General features: G+C 42.1%; 1 protein-coding gene across 2 annotated transcripts in view; it reads right to left on the reverse strand.

Annotated features, from left to right (window-relative positions):
• Positions 1-26,916, reverse strand: part of FNDC3A (fibronectin type III domain containing 3A) — a 341,321-nt gene that overhangs the window by 231,370 nt on the left and 83,035 nt on the right. For both annotated transcript variants that reach the window (XM_089654386.1, XM_089654388.1), the window contains exon 2: positions 24,315-24,453. In XM_089654386.1, the coding sequence (XP_089510512.1) occupies positions 24,315-24,434 (120 nt within the window). In that variant the 5' untranslated portion in view covers positions 24,435-24,453. The remainder of the gene's footprint in view (positions 1-24,314; positions 24,454-26,916) is intronic.

Consider the following 26,916-nt stretch of genomic DNA (forward strand, 5'->3'; position numbering starts at 1 on the left):
GGGAAAACTGCAGGGTCTGCATCCCTTTAAAAGTGTTTTCCCTTTGGTACTGTCACCAAACATGACATTTTGTTTCGGGGGATGACCAAAATCTGATTTGTATCTTCGTGCAGACTCCTGGGAAAAATCAGTGGACCATTTACACAAACAAAAATTGACATTTCTGGGGGGCGTCTGTACACCATCTGTGTAAAGAACTCGTCCAGGTAGCCATATTGCATAGCATTTTACAGAAAATGACAGTGCTGTGGAGTGAAAAGGAAAGGTCATTAACATTCAATTACAATATGATTTGTGTCACAATTGTATATACTATATATTTTTTTTTTTATTTGCACGAAAGTGGAGTTACCCTTTAAACCTATTGTTAACTACCATGTCATTTTTTACATGGAAATCTGTTCACCCCTCTGTTTAGGGGTAAATAAGAAAGAGACCGGAAGCTTAATGTGGTTATAAAGGCTCAAGTTTTGTTCACTTTCATGCATTCTATAAATGAGGTTAAAAAAACCTGTGTGCAACAGCCCCCAAGCCCCCCTAATTCTTACCTGAGCCTGATCCCAATCCAGCGATGTGCATGAGAGCAATGGCTGTCTGGGATCTCTGCCTCCTCATTGGCTGCAACTGCAGCGGGAGCCATTGGCCAGTAAGCCAGTAAGCCAATGAGGAGATAGTGGGGGCAGGGCCAATCTGCGCTCTGTCTCTGAATGGACAGACAAAGCAGTAGCTCAGGAACAAGTTTGCTCGGGTGCGCCCATAGCAAGCTGCTTGCTATGGAGGCACTTGGCAGGAGGGAGGGGTCAGGAGTGCTGGCAGGGGAATCGAGAAAATGCACAGAGCACTTCACAGAGCAGGTAAGTATAACGTTTGCTAAAAAAAAAACAAAAAAAAACAGCCTTTAATATTCCTTGTACCAACTCTATGCATTCCTAATCAAAATCACATACAGTCCTTTGCAGTGTGATTTGAACCCATTCATTTTATATGGGCTTATATCGCACTGCAAAAGGTAACCCGAATAAGTAAACACACACACACACACACACATACAGTGCGCATTCATAAAGTATTCAGACCCCTTTCACTTTTTTCAATTTTGTTGTGTTGCAGTCAGATACTACAATCTTTTAAATTATTTTTTTTTTCTCAATCTACAATCAGTACTCCATACTGACAAAGTGAAAACAGAATTTTAGAAATGTCTGTGAATTTATCAAAAATGAAAAATATGAAATATGACATGTATTCAGATGCTGTAGTGTAACAGGTTTTTATTGAGGATATCTCTGTACTTTGCTCCTTTCAGCTCTCCCGCAACCCTGCCCAGTCTCCCAGTCCCTGCTGCTGAAAAACAACCCCACAGCATGCTGTCGCCACCATGCTTCACTGTTGGGATGGTATTGGGCAGTTTATGAGTGGTGCCTGGTTTCCTTCACACGTAACAGTTCAATCTTGGTTTCATCAGACTAGAGAATCTTGTTCCTCACAGTCCGATTCTCCTTCAGGTGCTTTTTTGCAAACTCCAAGTGGGCTTTCATATGCTTTGCACTGAGGAGAGGCTTTCGTCTAGCCCCTTTGCCATGAAGACCAGATTGGTGGAGGGCTATAGTGATGGTTGTCCTTCTAGAACTTTGTCCCATCACAGGATCTCTGTAGTCGGAGTGAACGTCTGGTTCTTAGTCACCTCTCTTACTTGGGCCCTTATCCCCCGATTGCTCAGTTTGGCCGGGCAACCAGCTGTCAGAAGAGTCCTAGTTGTGCCAAACTTCTTCCATTTGAGAATTTTGGGGGCCACTGCGCTCTTGGGAATCTTCACTGCAGACTTTTTTTTTTTTTCAGCCTTCCTCAGATCTGTGCCTTGTAATAATCCTGTCTCTGAGCTCTGCAGGAAGTTCCTATGACCTCAGGGCTTTTGTTCTGATACAGTATGTATTGTCAGCTTGATTCTGTTCCAAGAGCAGGTTAGGGAAGTTCCCATCCTGATGCTGGAACACAGTGCTGGATACTGTATGTAGCTGAGGCAGGTCATACGTATAGCTCATATAATGCTGACAGCTACTGCATGTGATAGTGAAGGAAATGGTTTGTTTGGATCAGCTTGGACCAAATGAACCAACTAAAGTTCACAAAAATAAAAACAAAAACACAGGTTAGGCTTTTACACCCATAATACACTGCATACACTGAACTATCGCTTTCTTGAAAAAAATCTATACTTTTTTTCCATAACAAATAACCTACAAGTTCTACTACAAGAATATCGCAGGGCAAATGCTAGATAAAAAGCTTGAGTGGCAACAGATAAAACATACAGATTATATTACAATTTAAAGCAGAATCAAACCCAAAAGCAAACATATTGCAGCTTACTAATTCTTAGGTGTGATGGCTGCATTAGTCTTCTTTTTTAGATTTTCTTGTATTTTCATCTAGTGATCTGGCCCAAAAAAATAAATAAAACTAATGCAGCCACCACCACTAATGATTAGGAAGCTTCTATGGCAGCACAGTGGCTAAATGGTTAGTACAGTATTAGGGTCATTGGTTTGAATCCCAGCCACGGCACCACCTGCCTGGAGTTTGCATGCGTGGGTTTCCTCCAGGTACTCCTGTTTCCTCCCACTCTCCAAAGACATGCTGGTAGGTTAATTGGCTCCTGTCTAAACTGGCCCTAGTATGTGTATGTATGAATGTGAGTTAGGGACAGATGTGAATGTGTAAATGGACGGCGTTATATAAGTACCTGAAATAAATTATTACATTTTTGGTTTGGGGTTTAATACCGCTTTAAGTCAATGTCTTTTATTGTTGCCTTTATACCCATTGAGAATTCCAATCGGTCTCAAAACACACAACATGCAAGGAGTGGAAAATGACAAAGTAAGGGTGGACTACATGTTTACCAGTTTTGTTTTTTGTTTTTTTAATTTGTCCCTAATTTCCTAATGACAGTGGTCAACCTAATGGTGACAACAGCAGCAAATAAAATCTAACAGAGGTTTTAATTCTTCCTCACTTTTGGATACTAGAGCTGCACTTTAGTTGAACTGCCATTGTTAGGCCTCATTCACATGAACGATTACCTGCATACACCAATGACAGGTGAATGCGAACAACGGCAGCCACTCAACCTGTACAAAGTAATGACAGGCTGAGAAGAGCCGCTGTTGCTCACATGTAGCCACAAACTCAGCGTTTACATGCAGTCAAGGATGGATGAGCACCCCTGGATGCAGAAAGCTGTAACCAGACTTGGGCAACTTTCCTTAACTGCATGTTAACTACTGCCTGTGCTGATACACATGAACAGCATATATGCATATAATCTGTAATAACCAATTCTGTTTACTAAGCAATATCTGTTTGGTAACTAAAAGAACAAACTCATCACTGCATTTTCCTAACCATCTCTCATAGAATTCCAAGTAATTGTTTTCTGTGACTGATCGAACTGTCATGGGTCAGCTCTGTAATGAATGTATTGCATTACTATAATGATGGGAAATTATCAATTACATTCAAGTGATTCACCTCACACAGTTCTAAGGGAAGTAGTGGTAATGGATTGGGGATTTAATTTGTGAGGTCAAGTAGTCAGTGAAGCCTAATGCAGCCAAAACTTTCCTCGTCATCCACAAGCAAACTATTAAAGCAAAATGTAGACTCCTAGTTATGTATTGGATCTCTGTTCCAAAAATATGATCAGAACATCATGTAATTCGTAATAAATGCAGTGTTGTTTAACAAATGAACACATTTTCACTTCAAAATCTTTGTTAAACAAATTATTTAAAGCAGACCTTATAGTTTTAGTTCACCTTTTCAGAAAACAAATTAAAAAGGTGAACACCATACAAACCTCCCCAACTCCCCTGTCCCTGTGCTTAAAACCATGGGATTTTGAGCTGTCAGTGCACCCATGCAGCCGGTGGTCTGGGGATTTGAAATCCCCCCTCTTCTCTCCTTTTTCTATTTAGCAATTCTGGGATGAATCAGAGGGACGCTTTGTGCCAGAGCTGACCAATCTGAATCACTCTAATCTGTCCCGAAGTGTTGCACAGAGAAGGGAAAAAGAGAGATTTCAATTCTCTAGATCCCTGCACCGGCTGCGTAGGCAATGATAGCTCAGCATCCAAGGAGGCAAGTACAGTGAGGTTCAAGGAGTTGGGGAGGGTGTGTAGTGTTAGTTCACTTTTTCAGAAAAAAATGAATAAGCGAACTAAGGCCCCATGTACACGGGACACTTCTGAACGATGGAAACTGCTGGAAAACGTAGGTTAAAAAATGTCTGTTTAGCTGTGTTTGCATAACACGTTTATGCGTGTTTGCGTTTAGAAGCGTTTTTTAAAGATAAGCACAGGAGAACCTCCCAAATATCCAGAATGCACTGAAAAGTGGTAAATTATTAACTATTTCAGACTTTCAGAGAAATACACACAGTAGAAGCAGAGACAGCAGTATGTGTTGAGATGAGCTTAGGTGTGAGTTGCTCATTAACATTTCTTTTCTTTAGATTCCAAGGGTGTCTGGTGGAGTGAGTCATTAAGGTCACCTGGCAGAGGGTTCTTCATGAGGAATTTGAGGTGTGAATGGTCATAACTTTTGTTTCCAAGGGTGGGAGAGGGCTGCGATGTGAATTGGTCATTACAATGTGTGACAAGATTGGTAGGAACATCCTATGTGCAGCGTTTTGTTCATCTGAGTACCTTGAAAACGCTTTGCATGCATTATTCATGATGAAAAAAGGCTCTGGACAGCATCGGGAACTGGAAGAGTTAAAAGAAATTCTGCAAACGCTTATAAACGTGATTTGCTGTGTTTAGCTGCGTTTACAAGCGTTTTGCGGTTGAAACGGTGATAAAATCGACTGCTGAACGTAAGTTTTCTGCGTTCAAAAAAACAACTGTAAACTCAAACGACTGTAAACAAAGGTGTGTACATGGACACATAGGAAAACATTAGGGTGAGTTCAGGGGCTGCTGTAAAAAACACTGAACAGCTCCTGAACATGAGTTTATCAGCTGCAGTGTACATGAGCCCTAACCCTTCAAAATGTAGGATATCTAAAAGCCCCCACCCTCCAAACAAAATGCTTCACCACTGCCCTTGGGGAAGCAACATACCTATAATCCTAGGAAAATGTTCTCCATCACAGTGCAAGAGTGTTTTTCATTGATTTTGGGTACTTGGACTTCCCCAGGAGGTAGTATTGAGGCACAAAGGCCTCTCCAGTCCCTTCAGGGAGTACCTGGAAGCTGGGGTCCCTGATAAATACATCCTACACTAACAAACACTGATAGCGCCATCAGCGAGATCTACAAGTTGCAAAGAGATGTAAACAATTTAGACACAGTATCAAAATGAACAGCATGGTATGCAAGTTTACCAAGTACTCATATTATTTGACCATACAATTACTTAAAGTATAACTGAAGGCAAAACTATTTTAGTTTTAGGTAAGATTGGAGAAAGATTACAAAATCTGCCAGGTTTTACGGTCATCTGTGCCCCCACTAGGAATATTCACTCTCTATCTCATGTTCATCAATTAAAATCTAAAGAAAATCCAAAAGTGTATAGTGGTCACCAAAACAGAAATCAAGGGAAAATCTTTCAATCTTCCATTTGTCTCAACTAGTATATCTAAGGGCTCATTCACACGGACCCTCTGAAAAGCAATCCGAGGTTGTTGAGGTGTGGTTTAGAGGTGACTTCAAAAAACATACAGAAGGCAATACTACCACCTCCTGAATTCCAGTTTCCTTTTTTTCAATCCTAATGGTACTGCAACTGACCGAAAGATTGAAATAATTGTAAGAATTAACATAAAGTGAAGGAAAGGAAAGGAAAAAGCCAGGGACAGCAACAATGGGGAAGAAAGGGCTAGAAGATGCTGGATGCCCTCCAGCCAGGAAATGAGGCTGGCTCTATTTGACTTGCTGCAGCTTTCAATGCACATTTGTGAGAAACTCAGTGTGCAGTGAAATCAAAGTAAGCAGATTTGGTACAGGAGAGGAGCCTGTACAACTGCGTAAAACTCAGACTAAGGCAGAAAAACCCCCCCCAAAAAACTATGCCTTGCAGTGGGCCTGAGCCCGCTCTGCAAGGGTTAATAACTTGTTTTGTCCAGGGGAGAGAAGAAACAATTTCACTTACCTGATCCTCCATTCCTGCATTCTCCAGCAGTGGACTTTCACTCTGCATCCTCACGTTCAGAGCATGGCTATTAACATTGCTCTGGTCTTGATGACGTCAGTATCCTAGACTGTTAGAGCGTGGGGGTGCAGAAGCTGCAGGGACCGGTCCAGCTGTGGAGCTGAGGATCAGGTAAGTATATTTATTTTTATCTCCATAGACCTAAACTAACAATTAACCCTTGCTTTGCAGACACAGCCCCACTGCAAGAGATTTGGTTTTATTTTTTTTCCAATCTGCACGGAGTTGGGCTTTAAGGAAATGTGTACTAAGGAGATAAGACAGTGACATTTAGATTGTAATGCATACAGAAAGAAATAAACTTGCTTAATGTCTGTAGAATTCATAGCTGAAAAGATTTGAATCTTTGTGTGTCAACATATTGGCCTCAGCGGGAGAGACAATATTAGTCTGGTATTAGGTTCTGGTTTTAACATGTTTAGAAAAGCTTGTCTTATGAAAGGTGATATTTCTGTGACATTTCTTTCTCAAGATAAACAGGAAAAACAGTTCCAAGTTTTACACAACCTAGTTATTTTATCAGGAAAATTAAATATAGCATTTATGTCTTTGAATAAAGCAGTAGTGAACACGGCTTTGTAACTTGTACCTACAGGTAGGTATATAATAAACCTTACCTGTAGGCACAAGGAATCTCTCTTAAATGTGCACCGTTTAAGAGATATTAACCATTTCTGCAACCAGTGACATTACCAGTGCATGCTGCACTCTGATGGGACAGCACACCGAGTATGCTGTCCATTAACCACTTCCAGACCGGACACTTTTACCCCCTTCCTGACCAGGGCAATTTTCAACTTTCAGTGCTATCACACTTTGAATGACAATTGCGCAGTCATGGAATACTGTACCAGAATGAATTTTTTACCATTTTTTTGAGACAGATAAAGCTTTATTTTGGTGCTATTTATTCACCGCTGGGATTTTTATTTTTTTTTGCTATGTAAATGAAAAAGTCCAAAAATTTTGAAAAAAAGTGTTTTTTTATGACATTTTGCAAATAAATAATATTTCATCATAAATATTGGCCAAAATTTATTCCATTATCTTTTTAGTAAAAAAAAAATCCAAATTAGTTTATAACCAAAAATTATAATTTTTAAACATTTTTTTTTACATTTTTATATTATTTTTATTTTTTTTACATACTGTCACCCTAGCAGTACAGTGTCACCATGGTGACACTGTACTACTTGTGGGGGGTGATGAAGATTTTTTTTTTTTTACACCGATTGCTTTTACACCCATATAGGATGTAAAAGCAATAATTTCTCCTTCTCTCTGTCTGCATTCTTGCACTCATTGAGAAGTACTGAGTGAGCTGTGATTGGTCACAGCTTGTCACATGGTACAAGGCTGTTGTGAATAGCCTTGTACCATATGACCTCTGTGATCATTCACAGATTTCACAGGTAGTAAGCAATGATGTCACAAGTGACATCTTGCTTACTACTTTGCATGTGATCACTGATTGGCCAATCAGTGATCACATGATCGGGACCTCGTACAGAGGTCCCGTCCGACGATCGGTGTTTCACAGCGGGCACCGGATCGCGGTGCTGTGTGCTCCCAGGGAGCGCGCACAAGCAGGGTTCGGGGAGGCCGTTTAGAAATGGCCACCCGACCCTGCAGTGCCACCGTCCGGCCGTTTATATGCAACGGCCGGTCGGGAAGTGGTTAAGAGCACTGTACTGTGGCCATGGCTCCCACGCACGTGTGGGAGTGACCTCATTGCTGCTCAGCCATTCAAATGGTTGGAGCCTGCGAACCTGGAAAGAAGGTGAAGATGGAAGCCCCAGGCAGGGCTCCATTTAAAGGTAAGTCTTTCATAATGTGCTAGTATGCAATGCACATTAGGACACTAACTTGGAGGGTCTTTTTTTCCTCTTTTTCAAGACTTTACTACCACCTTAAAGCTGGCATTTGGTATTTATTTATTACAGGTACTATTTATACAATTTACTGAGCACTTCACATGTACATATATTAACATTCACATCAGTCCCTAACCCTCAAGGAGTGTACAATTTAAGGTCCCTAACTCACATTCATACATATCCATACTAGGGCCATTTTAGACAGAAGCCAATTAACCTACTGTGGGAGGAAACCGGAGTACCCAGCGGAAACCCACGCAGGTAGTTGGTGCCGTGGTTGGGATTCGAATCAACGACCCTAGTACTGCCAGGCGGATGTGCTAACTATTTAGCTACTCTGCTAAAAAGATAATTTTTCTCCTATGGCTGCAGTCACATCACTTACCTGTAATGAAGTATATCCCACATCTTTCAGGCAGCTGGACCCTGTAGAAATCATCTGTGCAGTGAAGACAGGTCCTCTTCCTGCTGCTGAAATTCCAGCATTGAGGGAGTTACCAGTTCCAAGTCTTCTGTGAGCTGCAGGGGAAAAAAAAAAAAAAAAAAAAAGCTCCTGACCGCGGCCTGCCCCCTCCTGTCTCCATTGAGAAATGACTGTGCATTGATTATACTGCATGGAACATCTGTTAATGGGGAGATTCTCTTGAGTGACAAGATTCTCTCACTCATTCAGAGGTAGTATAACATATAGTATAAAGAATGCATAGGCTTTTCTCAATGGAGGGAGGTACAGCAGGCCCTGTTAGGTATTTAACACTGCAGCTCACAGAAGAACTGCAGCAATCCCTCAGCACCAGAAGTTCAACAGCAGGATGAGGACCTGTCATTACTGTACAGAAAATTTCTACAGGATCCAGCTGCCTGACAGATGTGGGACATATTTCATAGGTACAAACAAACGGCAACTGCCCCAATCTATCACTGGCCTTTGTAGCAAGGAGCACATGGAAGGGCAACACGTCAACCAACAACAAAGAAAAATTCCCAGCTCAACTTACCAATCAGCCTGTAGTCAACCGAATTGTCCTGTCTAACAGTTCTCTTTAAAGACAGGGGTTTAGTTTGCACACATTTGTAAACACATACATAAACCGCAGAGCCTCTTCACGGCACCCCAGTATTCTGCAGTTCCTAAATCTATAAATTGTGAGCACTTCCATAGTAGAAGGACATGCATAATAATGGATAGACTAGGAGAAGGGTTACCTAGAGAGAGCCCACCCCTCCTTAAAGGCGCAGGGGCACACTGGACTTCATAGGTAAGCGATATGACTGCAGCTATCAAAGAAAAATTATATTTTTTACTAATCTTCAGTTTTAATGAGTACCAACAGTGGAATATGGCTTAATACATTAGCCTGTGGAAATTAAAGCAAGCATCTACAGTTTTCTTCTAAATTTATATAATATGTATGTAATCAACTGCCTAGAACATCACAGGAGAGGGGCGCTGGAACTAGATTGTCCCTAAGTAAAGATTGACATTACAAAGCACCTGGGGTTCCAAGAATCCTCTTGGGTACACATCTGATGCCATGAGTAGGTCCCTAAATTTCCTATCCTTCCTTCCTCACTAGTTTTACAGTCCCTGCCTATGAAAAGCATTCTTACAACATGCTGCTGACACCACAATGCGTCACTGTGGGGATCTCAGGCAATGACAAATGTTGGTCACATACACAGCGATTCCCAAGATGTCTGCTTGTTATGTCTTAAAGTGGTTGTAACGCTAAAAAGGTATTTTACATTAATGCATTCTATGCATTAAGGTAAAAAACCTTCTGTGGTGTGCTCTCCCTCCAGCCCGCACCTTATACTTAACCGAGGACAATCTCGATCCAGTGAAGGGCATGACAGCAGCAGCTCTCCTGGCTCTCTCCCTTCTTACTGGCTCAGAGACAGCAGTGGGAGCCATTGGCTCCTGTTGCCGTCAATCACAGCCAGTGAGGATAGGCGTTGGGCAGGGCCAAGCCACGCTTTGTGTGTGAATGGACACAGAGCAGGGATCAAGAATGAGCCCACACAAGTGCACCCATTGTAAGCCTCTTGCTCAGGACTCATGTAAGCTCGCTCCTGCCCCCCATTCCTCTCCTGACTGTCTGCGACTGACAGCAGCAAAAGCCAATGGCTCATCAGGGGGGAGGAGCCCAGAGAGCCATCGGGAGACCCAAGAAAAGGAGGATCAGGGCTGCTCTGTGCAAAACCATCGAACAGAGGAGATAAGTATAACATGTTTGTTCTTTTAATGAAAAAAAAATATCAAGCATTACAAATCACTTTAATTGTTTGGTTCACAATAAAGATATTGCACCTTCGAAGTCATGGGAATGGTGTGTATATCTCATGGTACAAAGCTACAAAAAATCCATCTCAACTCTCAATACAATAGAACAGGTAAAACACCAATGAAGGATGCAAACGTTCTCAAGGCACTGTGTTACTTTACCATATCGTTCTGAGGAACACCATCATTCCATCCAAATTTGCTTATCAAGTTTCTGCAGTTAATGTATGACTTGTCTTGAAAAATGCTTCAGTGAGGTAAACACAAGTCTAACAGCTTTAGTTATAACACAGAATAATTTATGAGCCATCAATGTGATCAACCACGAGCTACAGCATCTGATACATTGCCGCAATGGTGACTAACAAGATAGAAAAAGAAAAAAAAACATATGGATTATCAGGAATCCCCAAATGAATTTTGTGACCATCACAGATTTATATAGTTTCCTTGAATAAGTTACCACTATATTGACCAATACAGTATATACCACTAACTGACCAATATGTTAACAGCCTAACCATTAACCACCCAAGTTAAAAAAAAAAGTTAAAAAACTGTAGTAAAGTCTTTGCGTCAAACAAAACGAATGGGCCCCCCTGAAGGTTTAAGTCATAATATACTAGTATGCACTACATATTAATACATTAAGACAGACCTACCTTTAAAACCCTCCAGCACTGCGCTGCCATGGCTCCCCAGCACTTCAATCTTCACCCGGTGTTCCTTTGGGGTTCGGAATCTTTGGCCGCTTGAATGGCCAGGCAGCGACACTGTCACTCCCATGCATGAGCACAGGAGTCACATCGCCGCAGCATGCAGAGTGGGTCCTAATGTGATCTGAACTGCGCATGTGTGGCTCAGATCACATTACCCAATACTGATATAAAAACTCTGCCTGTCAGTAGATTTTGCATTTCCCAAGTTTACTAGCATTTTGAGGACATGAGCAGAGTCCTTGCACAAGCAGTTAATGGACTGAACTTCTCCAGGAAACCAGCGGATGTTGTATTTATTCTACCACCACTTTACCATCTGATATGGGTCAGCATTAATAAATATCTCCTGATGAAACTGGTTTCCTACAACCAGACTTGCGCTTACATTTAAAAAAAAAATTAAAGTTACCAAACCACTAACTTAAATCCCGTAAAAGCTGAAAGGGCAATTATTGCATTTGAAATAGCTTGGTTCTGCAGAGCATGTGATAAAAGTACTGTCTAGCAGCCATTTCTGAATTGTTTCCGACTATACCGAAAGAGTTCATCCCCTTATTCCTCATTCCCATGGGTTTAACAAGAGATTGCCAAAATATTCCTCCATCCACACTAAACAGCAAGGATTAAGTCATTTCACCTATCGGCTATTGTATTCTGACAGCCAGCATCCACAACTGCATCCTGGATTCAGCCACTGTTCAGCTAACAATTTTTCTCCCAACTATGTTAACAAAAGTCAACCAAAAAATCGACTTGTTGAGCCTGGTGGTGCGGAGAGGACCACACATGGCCAAATTTCACCAGATTCCTGAAATTCAAGCCATGTATGACAGGCTTCATTATTGAGCTACTCAGGCTTAATATGACTTCAGGAACACAAGCAATCAAGACATCAAATCTCACAGATCATATGATCAGCAGACCAGGAAGACTTCAAAGTTTTGTGTTTGTGTTTTTTTTTAGCAATGACAAATCATAACATGCAGTGGAAAAGGACTGAATTGCCTACATCAGACTATGAACACATTTACAAAATCCAAGTGCAAAAATCAATCATCTTTTTTCATGCAAGCCTCATTTTAACATTTTAAGCTCCAGTCACTTTCAAAAACATATTTATAGGCTTTTGTTTTTCTTTCTTTTAAAAAGCTACCTTTTGGAAGAAATTATAATTTCTCATAATACAATGGGTTTATGGGCAATCTACAGAGAAAATGAAGAACTCCAGCACTCCCTGGGTAGATGGTACAAGGAGGCTGTTTAACTGATAGAGGTTATGGTTACTTTTCTATTGGATCTCTTGTATTAGTTTTCATGCATCGGCCCCATTATGTTTTAATAAAGTGGAGCTCCGAGATGAAGAAAAGGTTACACTACAAGGATTATTTTGCCTAGGGGATGATGAATTACTTTGTGAGTTTAAACTTAGTTTAAGCACTCTCAATAGCTGATATAATTCCCTACTGAACATGTAGCTTCTTCATCTTTTAATCCTTGCCTATGCTCAAGTTTAAAGTTGTTCTAAAGGCTATGCATGAACGTAAAAAAATCTTTAGTGTGCAGCCCCTCTTACCCCCACGTCTCTCTCCCCTCATTGACTGAGACACAGCAGCGGGAGCCATTAGCTCCTGCCGATGTCAACCACAGCCGGTGAGGGGTGCAGGGGGCAGGAGGAGGCTTGGCCATGCTCTGTATGTCTTACAGGGGCTCTCAGCAGGGGGAGGGGCCATGTGCATAGGTGGGGTACCCGAGAAGAGGAAGATCAGGTTGCTCTGTGTAAAACCGTTGCAAAGAGCAGGTAAGCAAGACATGTTTGTTATTTTATTATTTAAGAAAAAAAAAGACTAAGCTTTACAACCACTTTAAGCTGGTGCTATGAATGCTGCCCCAAGTTCCCTATTTTGGGTTGGCTTAACTTTCTTGCAGCATTCTGTGGCGCCACCTTTGCTTCATAGGAGGAGTCTCCCACACAACTCCCTTCTCCAAGCTTACAGATTGAGGTTAGAATTTAGATCCATCTAAGGACAGGCTGGTTAGACTGAAGTACAACCCCTGGCAAAAAACATGGAATCGCCACCTCTTGGAAAATGTTTATTTAACTACTTGCCAACCGCAGATAGCCAAATGACGGCTACACTGTGGCCGGCCAGTTCTGGGAGGGAGTCATGTGACGTTCTCCCAGAACACGCTCTTCTGCGCGCCCCCGGCGATCTCCGTGATCGCTGTGTCCTACGGACACAGCTGATCACGTGATGTGGTAAAAGGCCAATCACAGCGGCCTTTTACCACGTGATCAGCCCTGTCCAATGACACGCTGATCACCGGGAAATGCAATTGCCGGTTCTCGGCTGCACTTTCCTCACGCTGGCAGAGCGCAAGGAAAGTACTGCCGAGAACCGGCAGTTGTCAGAGCAGGGATTGGCACCGATCATCAGGGCACTGATAACCAGTGCCCTGATGATCGATGCCCAGCAGTGCCACCCACCAGTTCTGCCCACATGTGCCCAGCAGTGTACCCAGCTGTGCCCAGCAGTGCCACCCACCTGTGCCCACCCATCTGTGCCCACCAGTGCCAATCAATGCAGTGCTGCCAGTCAGTGCCACCAGTCAGTGCCCAGTAGTGATGCCAGTCAGTGCTACCTATCAGTGCTGTCTATCAGTACCCATCATCAGTGCCACCTATCAGTGCCGCCTCATTAGTGCTGCCTATCAGTGCTGCCCATCAGTGCCGCCTCATCAACGCACATCAGTGCCGCCTCATCAACGCACATCAGTGAAGGAGAAAAATTACCTGTTTGAAAAATTTTATAATAGAAACAAAGAAAAATTTTTTTTTCAAATTTTTTGCACTTTTTTTGTTTATAGCGCAAAACGTAAAGCGCCCAGTGGCGATTAAATACCACGAAAAGAAAGCTCTATTTGTGAGAAAAAAAAATAAAAATTTCATATGGGTACAATCTTGCATGACCGTGCAATTGTCAAAGTGCGACAGCGCTGAAAGCTGAAAATTGGCCTGGTAAAGAAGGGGGCATAAGTGCCCGGTAGTCAAGTGGTTAATTGTTAATTGTGTAGAAAAAAAAAACAATCACAGACATGCCTGAAAAGCTACTTTCATTTAACATTCCAACCTTCTGGCTTTAAGAAACGCTTAAAAAAAATAAAAAACAAAGAAAATTGTAGTCCATTGCAACTGTTTTTGCAGATCAAGCAGAGAGAAAAAATATGGAATCACTCAATCCTGAGGAAAATATTATGGAATGGAAAAAAACAAAAAAAAAAAAACACACTACAGTACACCTATATGGATTTAACTATCGACAAACAGTATTTTTCATTTATCCAGCCCCAACTTTAACTTATTGCAGTTGCCTGATCAGTTTTGCATGTTGAAGCCTTGTCATGTACCATTTTCTTTCATTTCCACTATAGATTTTCAGTTGGATTGAGGTCCGGACTACTTGCAGGCCATGAAAGCAGAAACACCACCTCCTGCACTCAGGGACCCAGATCAGAAATAGGTGGATGGATCAACCTTTATGGGAGTTCATCCATCAACAGATCAAAGGTTGTGCAGCTCCTCGTGACTGATCCTGAGGAAGTCAGGAGGGCGTGACGTAACGCGTAGATCCGGCGTGGTGACGCACTTCTGGTGGAGCGCCATCTTGCTACTCCAGTTACATGCAGTACGCCCATGCTGAGTGGTGAAAAAGCCTGTTTTTGATCTGCTAATATGTGAGTCTGAACTTGGTGATTTTATGTAATTTACATTAATAAACAGTATTGCACTATGGGAGATTTGCTTTTTATACTTTCATGGTCCTAATATGATGCTCATCCTTTGTTTCAACTGACATCTCTCATGTTGGAGCCATGATTCATGGCAGTCAGCTTAGTGCAACAGCTCACCAAGGTGTGCAAGCACTCTTTAACTGCAGACTAATTAGCAGATGTAATCTGATGCAGATTTTTTTTAGAACTGCAAAGTACATGGTAATACCATAATATTTTCCTCAGAATTGAGCGATTCCATATTTTTTTCTTCTGCTTGATCTGCAAAAACAGTTGCAATTGACTACAGTTTTCTTTTTTCTTTTTTTTAAATGTTTCTTAAAGCCGGAAGGTTGGAATGTTAAATGAAAATAGTTTAGAGGCATGTCTGTGATTTTTTTATTTTTCTACACAATTAAACAATTGAATGAACATTTTCCAAAAGTGGTGATGCCATACTTTTTGCCAGGGGTTGCATATCCACCAATCGACTTCAGTACAACAAGCCTGTTGGGTTTTTTCCGGCCAATTCATCACCGGCAGCTACACCCTACAGCAGTGTTCATTGTGTTCTGCCAGTGGGAATGGCTCCCTGCACTCCCAGCTGACAGAACACAATAGCAATGTGGCAGGGTTTCCCCCATCAACACCAATTGTGTTGACCGGCGGATTCAAGCAATTTTTCTTTCCTGCAAAATTGCATGTATGGCCGGCGTTAGCACTGTCAACCTAAAACAGGAATTGCTGTTATTGGCAGGATTTCCAGGTAGGAATTGTTGCAACAGATTCACACAAAACATACTAAAGTACAGTTTTAGTGTTTACATACTGTATACTTTAAAAGGATAAGTTCACCTTTAGTAACAAGTTACACCCATATTCAGAGTGTAACATGTTACTAAAGCACCTTCCCGAAGTTCTGTGAATGAACTACAGGTACCATCAGCCATCACAGCAGATGGCTTGCAGTTCTCATTGAACTACAAGGGCACTGGTGAAAACTCTCGTAGTTCATTGATTCTTCTTGAAGTTCAGTAACTCTCTGCCCATATGGGAGCTACAAGCAGACAGCTGATTGAAAGTCTGAGAGGTCTGACATTGCACCCATGATCTGCTAATCGCAGATGCAATGCTCTGCAGAGACCAAAGAAAGAAAATAATAAATGCACATTTTTTTTACCTGCAAAATTATGCATTTATTCAAAGGTGAAATTATCCTTTAATGCTATGTACATTTGATCTAATCATTGATTTTTTTTATTTATCAAAGTAGAAAACAGTACAACCAATAAGTGAACATATCAATAGTCTCACTAACACAATGTTATCGAAAAGTAATGGCTGTTACTTGTGTAAAACCCAATTGAGTTAAACTAAATTGATCTTTTTGTTTGTGTCAAACGTTCCTTTTAGGTTTAAGAATTTCAAAACAATTATAGCTCTTATTAATCAGTCCTTTATTTTCAGGCGTATGGTTTGTATTAAAATCACTTCGGTGAATAGAGAAGGAAAAATGTGTGATCACATGGCTTCAGAAGCAAGGTACAAGTGGGTGGACATGGGACAGTTGGGTCAAAATTTGCAAACTGTACCACCCTTTCTTTTGACAATGGCAATTTTAACAGATGGATTAAGACACATGGAAGAAATCCATAAAAGATGAAAGAATAAAATAATAACACTGGTGAACTTATATGATTTAAGTTACAGTTACTACTACTAAAAAAGAAAACAAAAAACACTAGCTCAAATGTGGAATTACATATTACTATCATACTACCTTACAAGTACAAAAGTGAAAAGATACTGGAATGAGCAGTTCAAATAGCTATTTTGCTGAGGCCCGACGAGGTCTTTATTACCCTAAAATACAACACAGCAAGCACAAAGCATGGGAAACTAGGGAGTGCAATGAAAGACAAAGCACACCTAAGTTGAACTAGAGGGTGGTTACACTGATATGCCAATTTCCATAGCAACAACAATGAAAAACATCAGTGCCATGGTGTTAAAAAGAAATAATGCAAGTCACACACATATCTACAAAGCCCAAAACACAAGTACACACACGTCACATTTCAAAAGCCAATAATTTCATATCAAACAGAAAGAAATTCAAAGCAAGCGCATGGTTCTTTTATAAGAGAGCTTCCTGCAAGCCCCCCAGATCTGTGACTTCAGCTATGACTTGGAGCGCCATCCCCTGCTCTTAACTGTCTCATAAACCTGCAGCCAGGTATGGCACTTTAATTAGTTCAGAGATAGCAGAGGGGTGGCAAAACGCAAAGCTGCTTTTTAACCTCCTGCCGACTGCATAACGCATATATACAGCAGCAACTTAAGTAGGCTTTAATGCCCAGGCCGGTCCTTCTGTGTGATGGGTTCCCAATCATCTGACCGTCATGACAGCTCATCATACTGGTCACATGATACAGAAACCACTCTGCCTCTCATGCATAAATGCCCACTTAAAAGGAGCGCTGGGAGGAGGCTTTAAAAAGTTCAAGTATTTCCACTTTTGCAGGCAAATTGGGATAATGCATACTTAATATTTGTTACATGTTCCCAATAGCAAAACTGAAAAGATTGATTTAAAAGTTGCTTGTAAATATTTTAGAAGTCATTTTTGAGAACTCCAGTAGGTAAAAGTTCCACTCCATTCTGTTTATGAGAGGAGTGGGGACCGGTGTTTACCATAATTAACCCTGTGTGTACTGTGTTGACAGATTGTATTTTCAGTTGTGAACTAGATTTGAACACTGTGGGGTTTATTTACGAATACCAGAGAGTGCAAAATCTGGTGCAGCTGTGCATGGTAACCAATCAGCTTCCAACTTCAGCTTGTTCATTTAAGCCTTCACAAAAAAAAACAAAAAAAAAACCATGCAGAGCTGCACCAGATTTTGCACTCTACAATTTTGGTAAAATCAACCCCTGAGCAGTAACTAAATATATCCTTAGGCTTTCTATTGGGAAAGACACACCCTGAACTTGTTTAGAAATGTTTGCAATCAGCCATGACAACGTCTCCTAAGAAGGGCATGGCTGTAGGTGTATATGGGTGAGCACTATCAAGGTCTAACATATGTGCCTAATCAATCAAAAAGGTCCATATAAAATTAATAGTGTCCAAACAGAATCAAGAACGTCCACGATTTAGTCCAATAAATTCAACTCTAATCCAGTAAAGTCCACATCAAGCAAGCTGATCCAAGAGTAGAAGTCAACTCTGTGTAACAAGCTAAAAGAAACAAAAAAGAGAGAAAAGCGCCTCAAGCGTAGTACAAAGTGGAATATGTTGTTAGAATTCCAAATGGGCAACTCACATGTTAAATGAAGAAACAAGCTCATCTAGTGGTGGTTATCCGCTGGGTGAAGCGCCAAACTGTTCGCAACAACCGTGGAAGAGGTCCTCCACTTAATACTACACTTAGAGGCGCTTTTCCCTTTTTTGTACCTTCTTCTAAGAAGCATCTAAAAAGTAAGAAAATATAAAGAAAACTGTGTGAATGAGAAAACATAAAAAAATATAGTGGAGTTTTCTCAAATTCTGGTAAAGTGGAAAACACACTAAGTCAAAAAGGTATCAATGACAGTGCGTGCGCCCAGGATCCTCAGCATCAGAAATTCGATCTTATAATAAAGGTTCCTGTAAACACCCTGTATACCACCACCCCGAGTTTATTTATGTATTTAATGCTCACAAAATGACAGGTTCCCTTTAAAGGGAATAAGTCATAAGAAAAATATAGGGATTGAAATTGCTGATCTGAAAACGCTGAATAATTGCAGTTGCACTTGCCCACTGGCTTTAATACTTTCTATTGCAGATCAGGAAAGTCAAAAGGACAATCAGAAGTACTGCATACCTGTTTCAGGTCACTGACTCAGCCTAGTAAAGTAAGAGGGTTGGCATGACAGACAGGCACTTTCAGAAGGAAAGCTCAGAAAAGGCAGCCTCCACCATCTGTCACAAAAGGCTTCCTTTAACTAGGCCCGTTCATGTTCTACTGGTATGGTCCACATATTGAAGCTTACATTAGCCGCAGAAGAAGCCGGCATGCAGGGAAGTCTGAACAGAAGACTAAACAAAATTAAAGGAATCTAAGAAGGTCCTTTGAACATATAAAAGAAGAAACAGAAAATTATGCATATTTCTAAATGATATCAGCAGGTGATACACATAACAACTGCTTCATTTTTAGAGGCGCATGCATACTTTAAAGCAGCACATCTGACATTGCTTAGTGTGCTTTATACTCTGCTACAATTAGGATGAGACCACTGCATGAGAAATACTTGCAGCTTGGCTGGCTCTGCTTGTTACATCTCGGTGACAGAAATTGGACATAGCAGGTGAACACAGTCTGATCTATTTAACTTTTAATATACAATAAAGCCTTGAATCAGAATCAGGAAAACTGAACTGCTTCTCCTTTTACGCAATTTGTGATACCTTGCACGTCACTTCTCCATCAACAAATTAGATTGTAAACTTGGTCAAACATGAACCAGAATAAACTGGCAGCACAATACAGCACGTGAAGAAACAATTGCTTTACAAGGACAGAACCTTTCTGCTTACTGCCCTGTGATACCCATGTCTCAAAATGCTATGTACTGTATGTATATAAACACTAAGGAATAATGAGGAAGAGAAATACTGGCCACTCAAATGATGCGTATAATATGCAATTTTTGCAAGCTAGGCAACATATCTGAGTTTTTGCTTTGTATTTTAGCAAATGAGTATTTGGAAGCAGTGCTAGGCCTCAATAGCCTTTTGCCATTGACCACTCAAGATCCTCACTTCAGCAAAAAGCAATTCCTCATCAAGCATCTGACTTTACTAGAGATTTTGTATTTATTAAGGGAACTTTTTTTTAGGTCAGGTAAATATGAAAAAATGCATATTATTCTGTATTCTCCTTTTATGTCAGCAAGTGGAGTTTTAGTCTCCCTTTCAGATGCATTCTAGTTTTCATTAACTCAGGTAAATACCGATAAAAATGGTATAAAGTGAGCGCTCCTGACCAAGCAGCTATAGCACTAAAGGTAATCACAGTGTACCCATAAAAAACAGAATAATAACAGAGTGCAGCGCTGAGAAATAAGTGCAAAAAGCAAATAGTCCGTGGTTATTAAATGAATATATATAAAAATGAGTCCCAAGAAATAACTGATGAAGACCAGGAAGCAATGGAAAGAGTGCGCACTCACCGGACGCGCATGGAAAATGCGCATAAATGAATATCTCCTGGAATCCTAAAGTAGATGAAGAGGGTAAACTCCAATCTGTGGATCAATCAGCCTGGGAAGATATATCAGAGATCCGGAGGTTCCCTTAAGGATGCTATGGTTATCAGCCAGAATCCAAAGCTCCGTTCCTCTGGTGGTGATAGGTGAACACTACAGGGATCCTGCAAATGGATTTAGCTCCCAATAGGAACCAAAAAACAGGTGCCCATAGTGTAGTATTTAAAAACAGATTTATTGGATCAAACTGAAGTAACAAACAGGGTAGTAAGGCTGTGTACAGTACATGTATTAAAGCAGAGTACGCAGCAATGGTACTGACCCTTAATTAAAATGGCCGCCGGGCTGTCTCGTGGCTCCGGGCGGAAGATGACGTCATGCTCTGTCGGTTCCTCGAGGAACTGACAAAAAAAAAAAAAAAACTATGAACAAATGCGGACACAGTACAGGAGATGACCAGAGATTGCGGACATAGTACATGAGATGACCAGAGACTGCGGACATAGTACATGAGATGACTAGAGACTGCGGACATACAACAGCGGCGGGAATACTGGGCCGGCTGCTCCATAAGACGCACAGACATTTCCCCTCAAGTGTGTCTTATGGAGCGAAATATACGGTAAATGCAGGACACCTTGTTGGGTCAGATCTGTGTACAATGAAACGAGAGAGAGGAGGGGGGGAGAGAGAGAGGAGGGGGGGAGAGAGAGGGGAGGGGGAGAGAGCAAGGAGGGGGGAGGAGGGGGAGAGAGCAAGGAGGGGGGAGAGAGCGAGGAGGGGGGAGAGAGCGAGGAGGGGGGAGAGAGCGAGGAGGGGGGAGAGAGCGAGGAGGGGGAAGAGAGCGAGGAGGCGGGAGAGAGCGAGGAGGCAGGAGAGAGCGAGGAGGGGGGAGGGGGAGAGAGAGCGAGGAGGGGGAGAAGGGGGAAAGAGAGCGAGAAGGGGGAAAGAGAGCGAGGAGGGGGAAAGAGAGCGAGGAGGGGGGAGAGAGAAGGGAGCGAGGAGGGGGGAGAGAGAAGGGGGCGAGAGGGGGAGAAAGAGGAGGGGGGAGGGGAGGGGGAGGGGAGAGAGAAAGAAGAGGGGAGAGGGGGAGAGAGAAAGAGGAGGGGGAGGGGGGAGAGAGAAAGAGGAGGGGGAGGGGGGAGAGAAAGAGGAGGGGGAGAGAAAGAGGAGGGGGAGAGAAAGAGGAGGGGGAGAGAGAAAGAGGAGGGGGGGAGAGAGAGAGGAGGGGGAGAGAGAGGAGGGGAGAGAGAGAGGGGGGGAGAGAGAGAGAGGAGGGGGGAGGGGGAGAGAGAAAGAGGAGGGGGAGAGAGAGAGAGAGGAGGGGAGCGAGAGGAGGGGAGAGAGAGGGGGAAGAGCGAGGAGGGGGAGAGAGAGCGAGGAGGGGGGAGAAGGGGGAAAGAGAGCGAGGAGGGGGGAGAGAGGGGGAGAAAGAGAAGGGGGGGAGAAAGAGGAGGGGGGGAGAGAGAAAGAGGAGGGAAGGAAAGAGAAAGAGGAGGGGGAGGGGGGAGAGAAAGAGGAGGGGGGGAGAGAAAGAGGAGGGGGAGAGAGAGAGGAGGGGGGAGAGAGAGAGGAGGGGGGAGAGAGAGAGGAGGGGGGAGAGAGGAGGAGGGGGGAGAGAGGGAGGAGGGGAGGGGGGAGAGAGGGAGGAGGGGAGAGACAGAGAGGAGGGGGGAGGGGGAGAGAGAAAGAGGAGGGGGAGAGAGAAAGGGGAGGGGGAGAGAGAAAGGGGAGGGGGAGAGAGAAAGGGGAGGGGGAGAGAGAAAGGGGAGGGGGAGAGAGAAAGGGGAGGGGGAGAGAGAAAGGGGAGGGGGAGAGAGAAAGGGGAGGGGGAGAGAGAGGTTCCTCTGTACATCCGCTCCAGTCACACATTCCTCGGTATGTCCTGATGACTAATGTGAATACCATTCATTCCTAACGATCTTAGAATATGTCCTATAGAACTAGTACAGCCCATGAATCACAGATCAACTTCTCAGGGGCAGGGCTTGGCCCTGGAACATGGAGGTGGGGATTCTTCAGTGACACCAGCCAAGGCTTAGGGGCGCACTACTGCAGGCAAGGGCGTGGCGGGGAAACCAAGGCGGAGTGTAGAGAGGCAGGGAGTGGCTGAGAAACAACAGGCGGGTTTATCCTGTGGAGGATAAACTGGGGGAGTTGTAGCAGAGGCAGGGAGTGGCAGATGATTGAGGGGCGGAGTTTTCCCGAGTGTTAGAGATGGAGGCAGGGAGTGGCTGAGAAACAATAGGCAGGGTTTATCCCAACACGTCGCCCTGTGGAGGATAAACTGAGAGGGTTTGTAGCAGAGAGGCAGGGCGTGGCGGATGATTGAGGGGCGGAGTTTTCTGTGACATGCGCAGATGCGTCAGGGAGACACATCTTCATGGGGGAACGGATCTTGCCGCTACAGGGGAACTGATCATGCCTCTACACCGGCTCGGAAGTGTCAGCACGCCGTATACCGGCTTATAAAACGACACCCGGCGTATAAGATGATAAATGGTTATCAAAATGTTTATTACAAATAAATATCTGAAAAGTATGGCGTGCATTTGTATCCAGCACTCTTTATTCTGATACCCCCAACTAAAATCTAGTGGAATCAATTGCCTTCAGGAGTCACCCAATTAGAAAATAGAGGCCATCTGTGTGTAATGTAATCTCAGTATAAATACAACTGTCTGTGAAGCCCTCAGAGGTTTGTTAGAGAACATTAGTAAACACACATCATCCTGAAGGCCAAGAAATACACCAGACAGGTGAGGGATAAATTTGTGGAGAAGTTTAAAAGCAGGGTTAGGTTAACCCAAGCTTTGAACATCTCACGGAGCACTTTTCAATCCATCATTCTAAAATAGAAAAAGAGTATGGGACAACTGCAAGCTGACCAAGACATGGCCTTCCACCTAAATTGACATGCCGGGCAGAGAGCATTAATCAGAGAAGCAGCCAAGAGGACCATGGTAACTCTGGAAGGGCTTCAGAGATACACAGCTCAGGTGGCAGAATCGGTCCACAGGACAACTATTAGTCATGAACTCCACAAATCTGGCCTTTAATGAAAAGTGGCAAGAAGAAAGCTATTGTTGAAAAAAAGCAATAAGAAGTACTGTTTGCAGTTTGCAAGAAGCCATGTGGGGGACACAGCAAACATGTGGAAGAAGGTGCTCTGGTCAGATGAGACCAAAATTGAATTTTCTGGACTAAAAGCAAAACGCAGTGTGGTGGACAACAAACACTGTATATCCCCCTGAACACGCCATCCCCACTATGAAACATGGTGGTGGAAGCATCATGTTGTGGGAATGCTTTTCTGCAACAGGGAAGCTGGACAGAGTTGATGGAAATATGAATGGAGTCAAATACAGGACAATCTTAGAAGAAAACCTGTTAGAGTCTGCAAAAGACTTGACTGGGGTGGAGGTTCACCTTACAGAACGACCCTAAATATACAGCCAGAGCTACAATGGAATGGTTTAGATCAAAGAATATTCATGTGTTAAAATGGCGCAGTCAAGGTCCAGACCTAAATCCAATTGAGAATCTGTGGCAAGACTTGAAAATTGCTGTTCACAGATGCTCCCCATCTAATCTGACAGAGCTTGAGCTATTTTGCAAAGGTGAATGTGCAAAAATATCACTCTCTAGATGTGCAAAGCTGGCAGATACCTACTCAAAAAGACTTGCAGCTGAAACTGCAGCAAAAAGGTGCTTCAACAAAGTATTGACTCGGGGGCTGAATGCAAATGCACGCCACACTTTTCACATATTTATACAAAATTTTGAAAACCATTTATAATTTCCTTCCACTTCACAATTATGTGCCACTTTGTGTTGGTCTATCACATAAAATCCCAATAAAATACATTTATGTTTTTGGTTGTAACATGACAAAATGTGGAAAATTTCAAGGGGTATAAATACTTTTTCAAGGCACTGTACTTCAGCTACCTTAAGCTCTTCAAAAGAGTAAAAAGAGAAGGTATGGATGCAAGTAAGTATTAACTCCTTTCTTTGTAAAGCAGGCAGGGAGACTTCGACCCTGTAAGTAAAGTACATTTATGTCCATTATTCATACAAACATGCAAATATAGCCCAAAATCTATAGAAGACAGGTATGACAAGTTCTCTGGCAATCTATGTCTGCAACTCCAAAGTACAGCTGTAAATCACTACTAGGCTGTCAGGTCATACCTGCTGGCCACCTTCTCCATTGACAATGGGTGTAGGTAGAAGAGGAATGTCAGTTGTTAGCAGTGGGGTGTTTTCCAGCGGTGGAGGATGATGGTCAGCCATCATGGATAAAACATACATTTACAAGTGGCTTCAATCCCTACAGAGAAAAACAAAAGCATAGATAATCATTATACAAGTTTTAAAAAAAAAAAAAGTCTTGTTCAGATGAGTGAGATGCTGCAACATGTAGACATGGTTCACAGTTTTGGACTGATGCAAACGTGACAGGCGCTCGTCATCATTATGGCTGAGAGAAGCCATAATTTAGATGCAGCACAAAAAGATACTAGTCAGAAAGAGACGAAATGCCAGCCTGTGTTTGCGATGACCCCACGCTGTATGTGAAAGAAATGCTCCATGACCAAAGAAATGAACTAATGCCATTATCAACTCAGGAAGTACAGAGCAGTAAAGCCGACCATAGATGGCACGAATCTTGGCAGGTATCGGACGAGATTCTAACCATGTATGGGCCGGCTGGTTGTACCAAATTTGATTGTTATACAATTTAAGTAAAACCGAACTGTCGGATTTTCATATGATTATTGCCAGTGGCTTATAGCAACTAGCAATAATCACTGTGTTCTCTTGGCAGGGACAGCTCCACCCTGCGCCGTCCCCATCCAGGAGAAAACAATAGCTCGGCGGGAGGGATTCCCTCATCAACAATGACTGTTGATGGGGGAATCGAGTGATTTTCTTTCCTGCAACACATGGTTGTAGGTAAGAAAATCGTATCGTCCATTGCCTGCCTAAGCTAGATGATCAGGTGTCAGCCCCTCACTCAAGCCTACAGCTGTATAAAGATGGTAAGGTACATAAGCCACTCCATCTATTACATCAGTCAACCAATAGAAAACTTTGAAGAATACAAAGATTTCACCAAAGGACCATGTTAAAAAAAAAAAAAAAAAAAAAAAATCAAAAAATGATCATTCTTTGTTTATCTAAAGCCAAAACTTTTGGATCGAGTAGGAGAAGTGTTAGCCACTTTCTTGGGTTTCTATTGCTGCTAGTGCAGAGATTTGCCTTCTCTATGTGTCCAGGTAACTACTGTCACCTGGGCTGAGAGAGAGAAATCCAACATTTTAAACTGACACAGGAACAGGAAGATGAAAAGCCTTAAAAGGGAATACATGTTGTCATGACAATTGTTTAAAATAGGATTTCTCACACTTTAAGAGATTTTCTGATACAATACTTCCTGTTGTGTCAAAGTAACACAAAGCCAAAATCTTCCTAGCAAGGCACACTTAAAAAATAAACAAACAGTGATTTTAACTATTCTACTAACTAAAAGTGCCACGGGCAATATGCGGATGGTGCAGGAGAGGATTTGCTTATTGGCCACCTTTCCATATTACAAACAAGCAACATAGTTAATTGGTCATAGAGATCTAAACAGCTAAGCCACTAGAAATTATGTAAATGCTTATACCAGCCCTACGATTTTATTTTTTCCATGTCCAGCAGTTATCAGTTTCAAACACGATGTTTATATTTAACTGCTATATTTGAGCACTTCATTAACTTGTAGTTATGCAAAGTTTCTGAATTGCAAAATCAATTACGATGTTGATAACAATGTTGGCATTAGTGTTTAAATCCACAAACACAATATCGAAATCTCTATTCACAGAAAAAGTAAACTGCAGATAATGTAATTTTCCATTATTTGCAGATAAACACTGTTCATTACTGTGGAACATTGCACATTGAATCTGATTTCAGGGAGATTAGGGGCCTTTATTCATGTTTGCAAGTTTTTGGCTGTAATTTGAGATTAAACAAAAGAAGATAAGGTTTTTCTGGCTGAACCCTAATCACAGAAGACTTCTGTGAAAATATAAAAAATTGATTTCACACATCTACACTGTCCAGAGGCTGTTTTTTTCCTTCTTGGGCAATTCAGGAGCAGAATTTTGATGGATGTTTACCACCTTTTAATCCATAGCTCAGGAAATAAAATCCCTGTAGACTATTTAACACAAATGGAGAAGGATAGATAGAAAATCAATCACAGTGAGCCAAAATGTTTTCACTAAAACACACGTCCTTAAATTTTTATTCAGAGGACCCAGATAAGAACATTTTTACCAAAATGTGTGTAAAGCCACACAACTACAAATAACAATGGTTGTATTATAGAAACAAACATATAATGAACAAAGAGCAGCATTAAAGTGGTTGTAAGGACTCAAGGATTTTTACCTTCATGAATTCTATGAAAAGATTTGAAGAAGCGGAGGATAGGGACTGCTCTGTGCAAAACCACTGCACAGAGCAGGTAAGTATAACCTGCTTTTTTTTTATTTTTGTTAATAACAAAGAATTGCCTTTAATATCACTTTAATTACTGTTTACATATCAGCTGGATCTGCTCCCAATTTGACATCTGAAGGGGTGCATGTCCCCCAATAGCATACAGTGTGAATTTGGGGACCTGCACGAATGTCAAACAAAGTAGTGCTTGTGTCTGCGTCTGTGCAGCCACTGTGTACCAATTGCCACAGACAGGACTGCCTGCATGAGGATGCATGTAACACCTGTGCATTCTATG

This window comes from Staurois parvus, unplaced genomic scaffold (assembly GCF_062004578.1).
Source record: "Staurois parvus isolate SC_StPar_1 unplaced genomic scaffold, SC_StPar_1.0 ptg000761l, whole genome shotgun sequence".
Lineage (NCBI taxonomy): Eukaryota > Metazoa > Chordata > Amphibia > Anura > Ranidae > Staurois > Staurois parvus.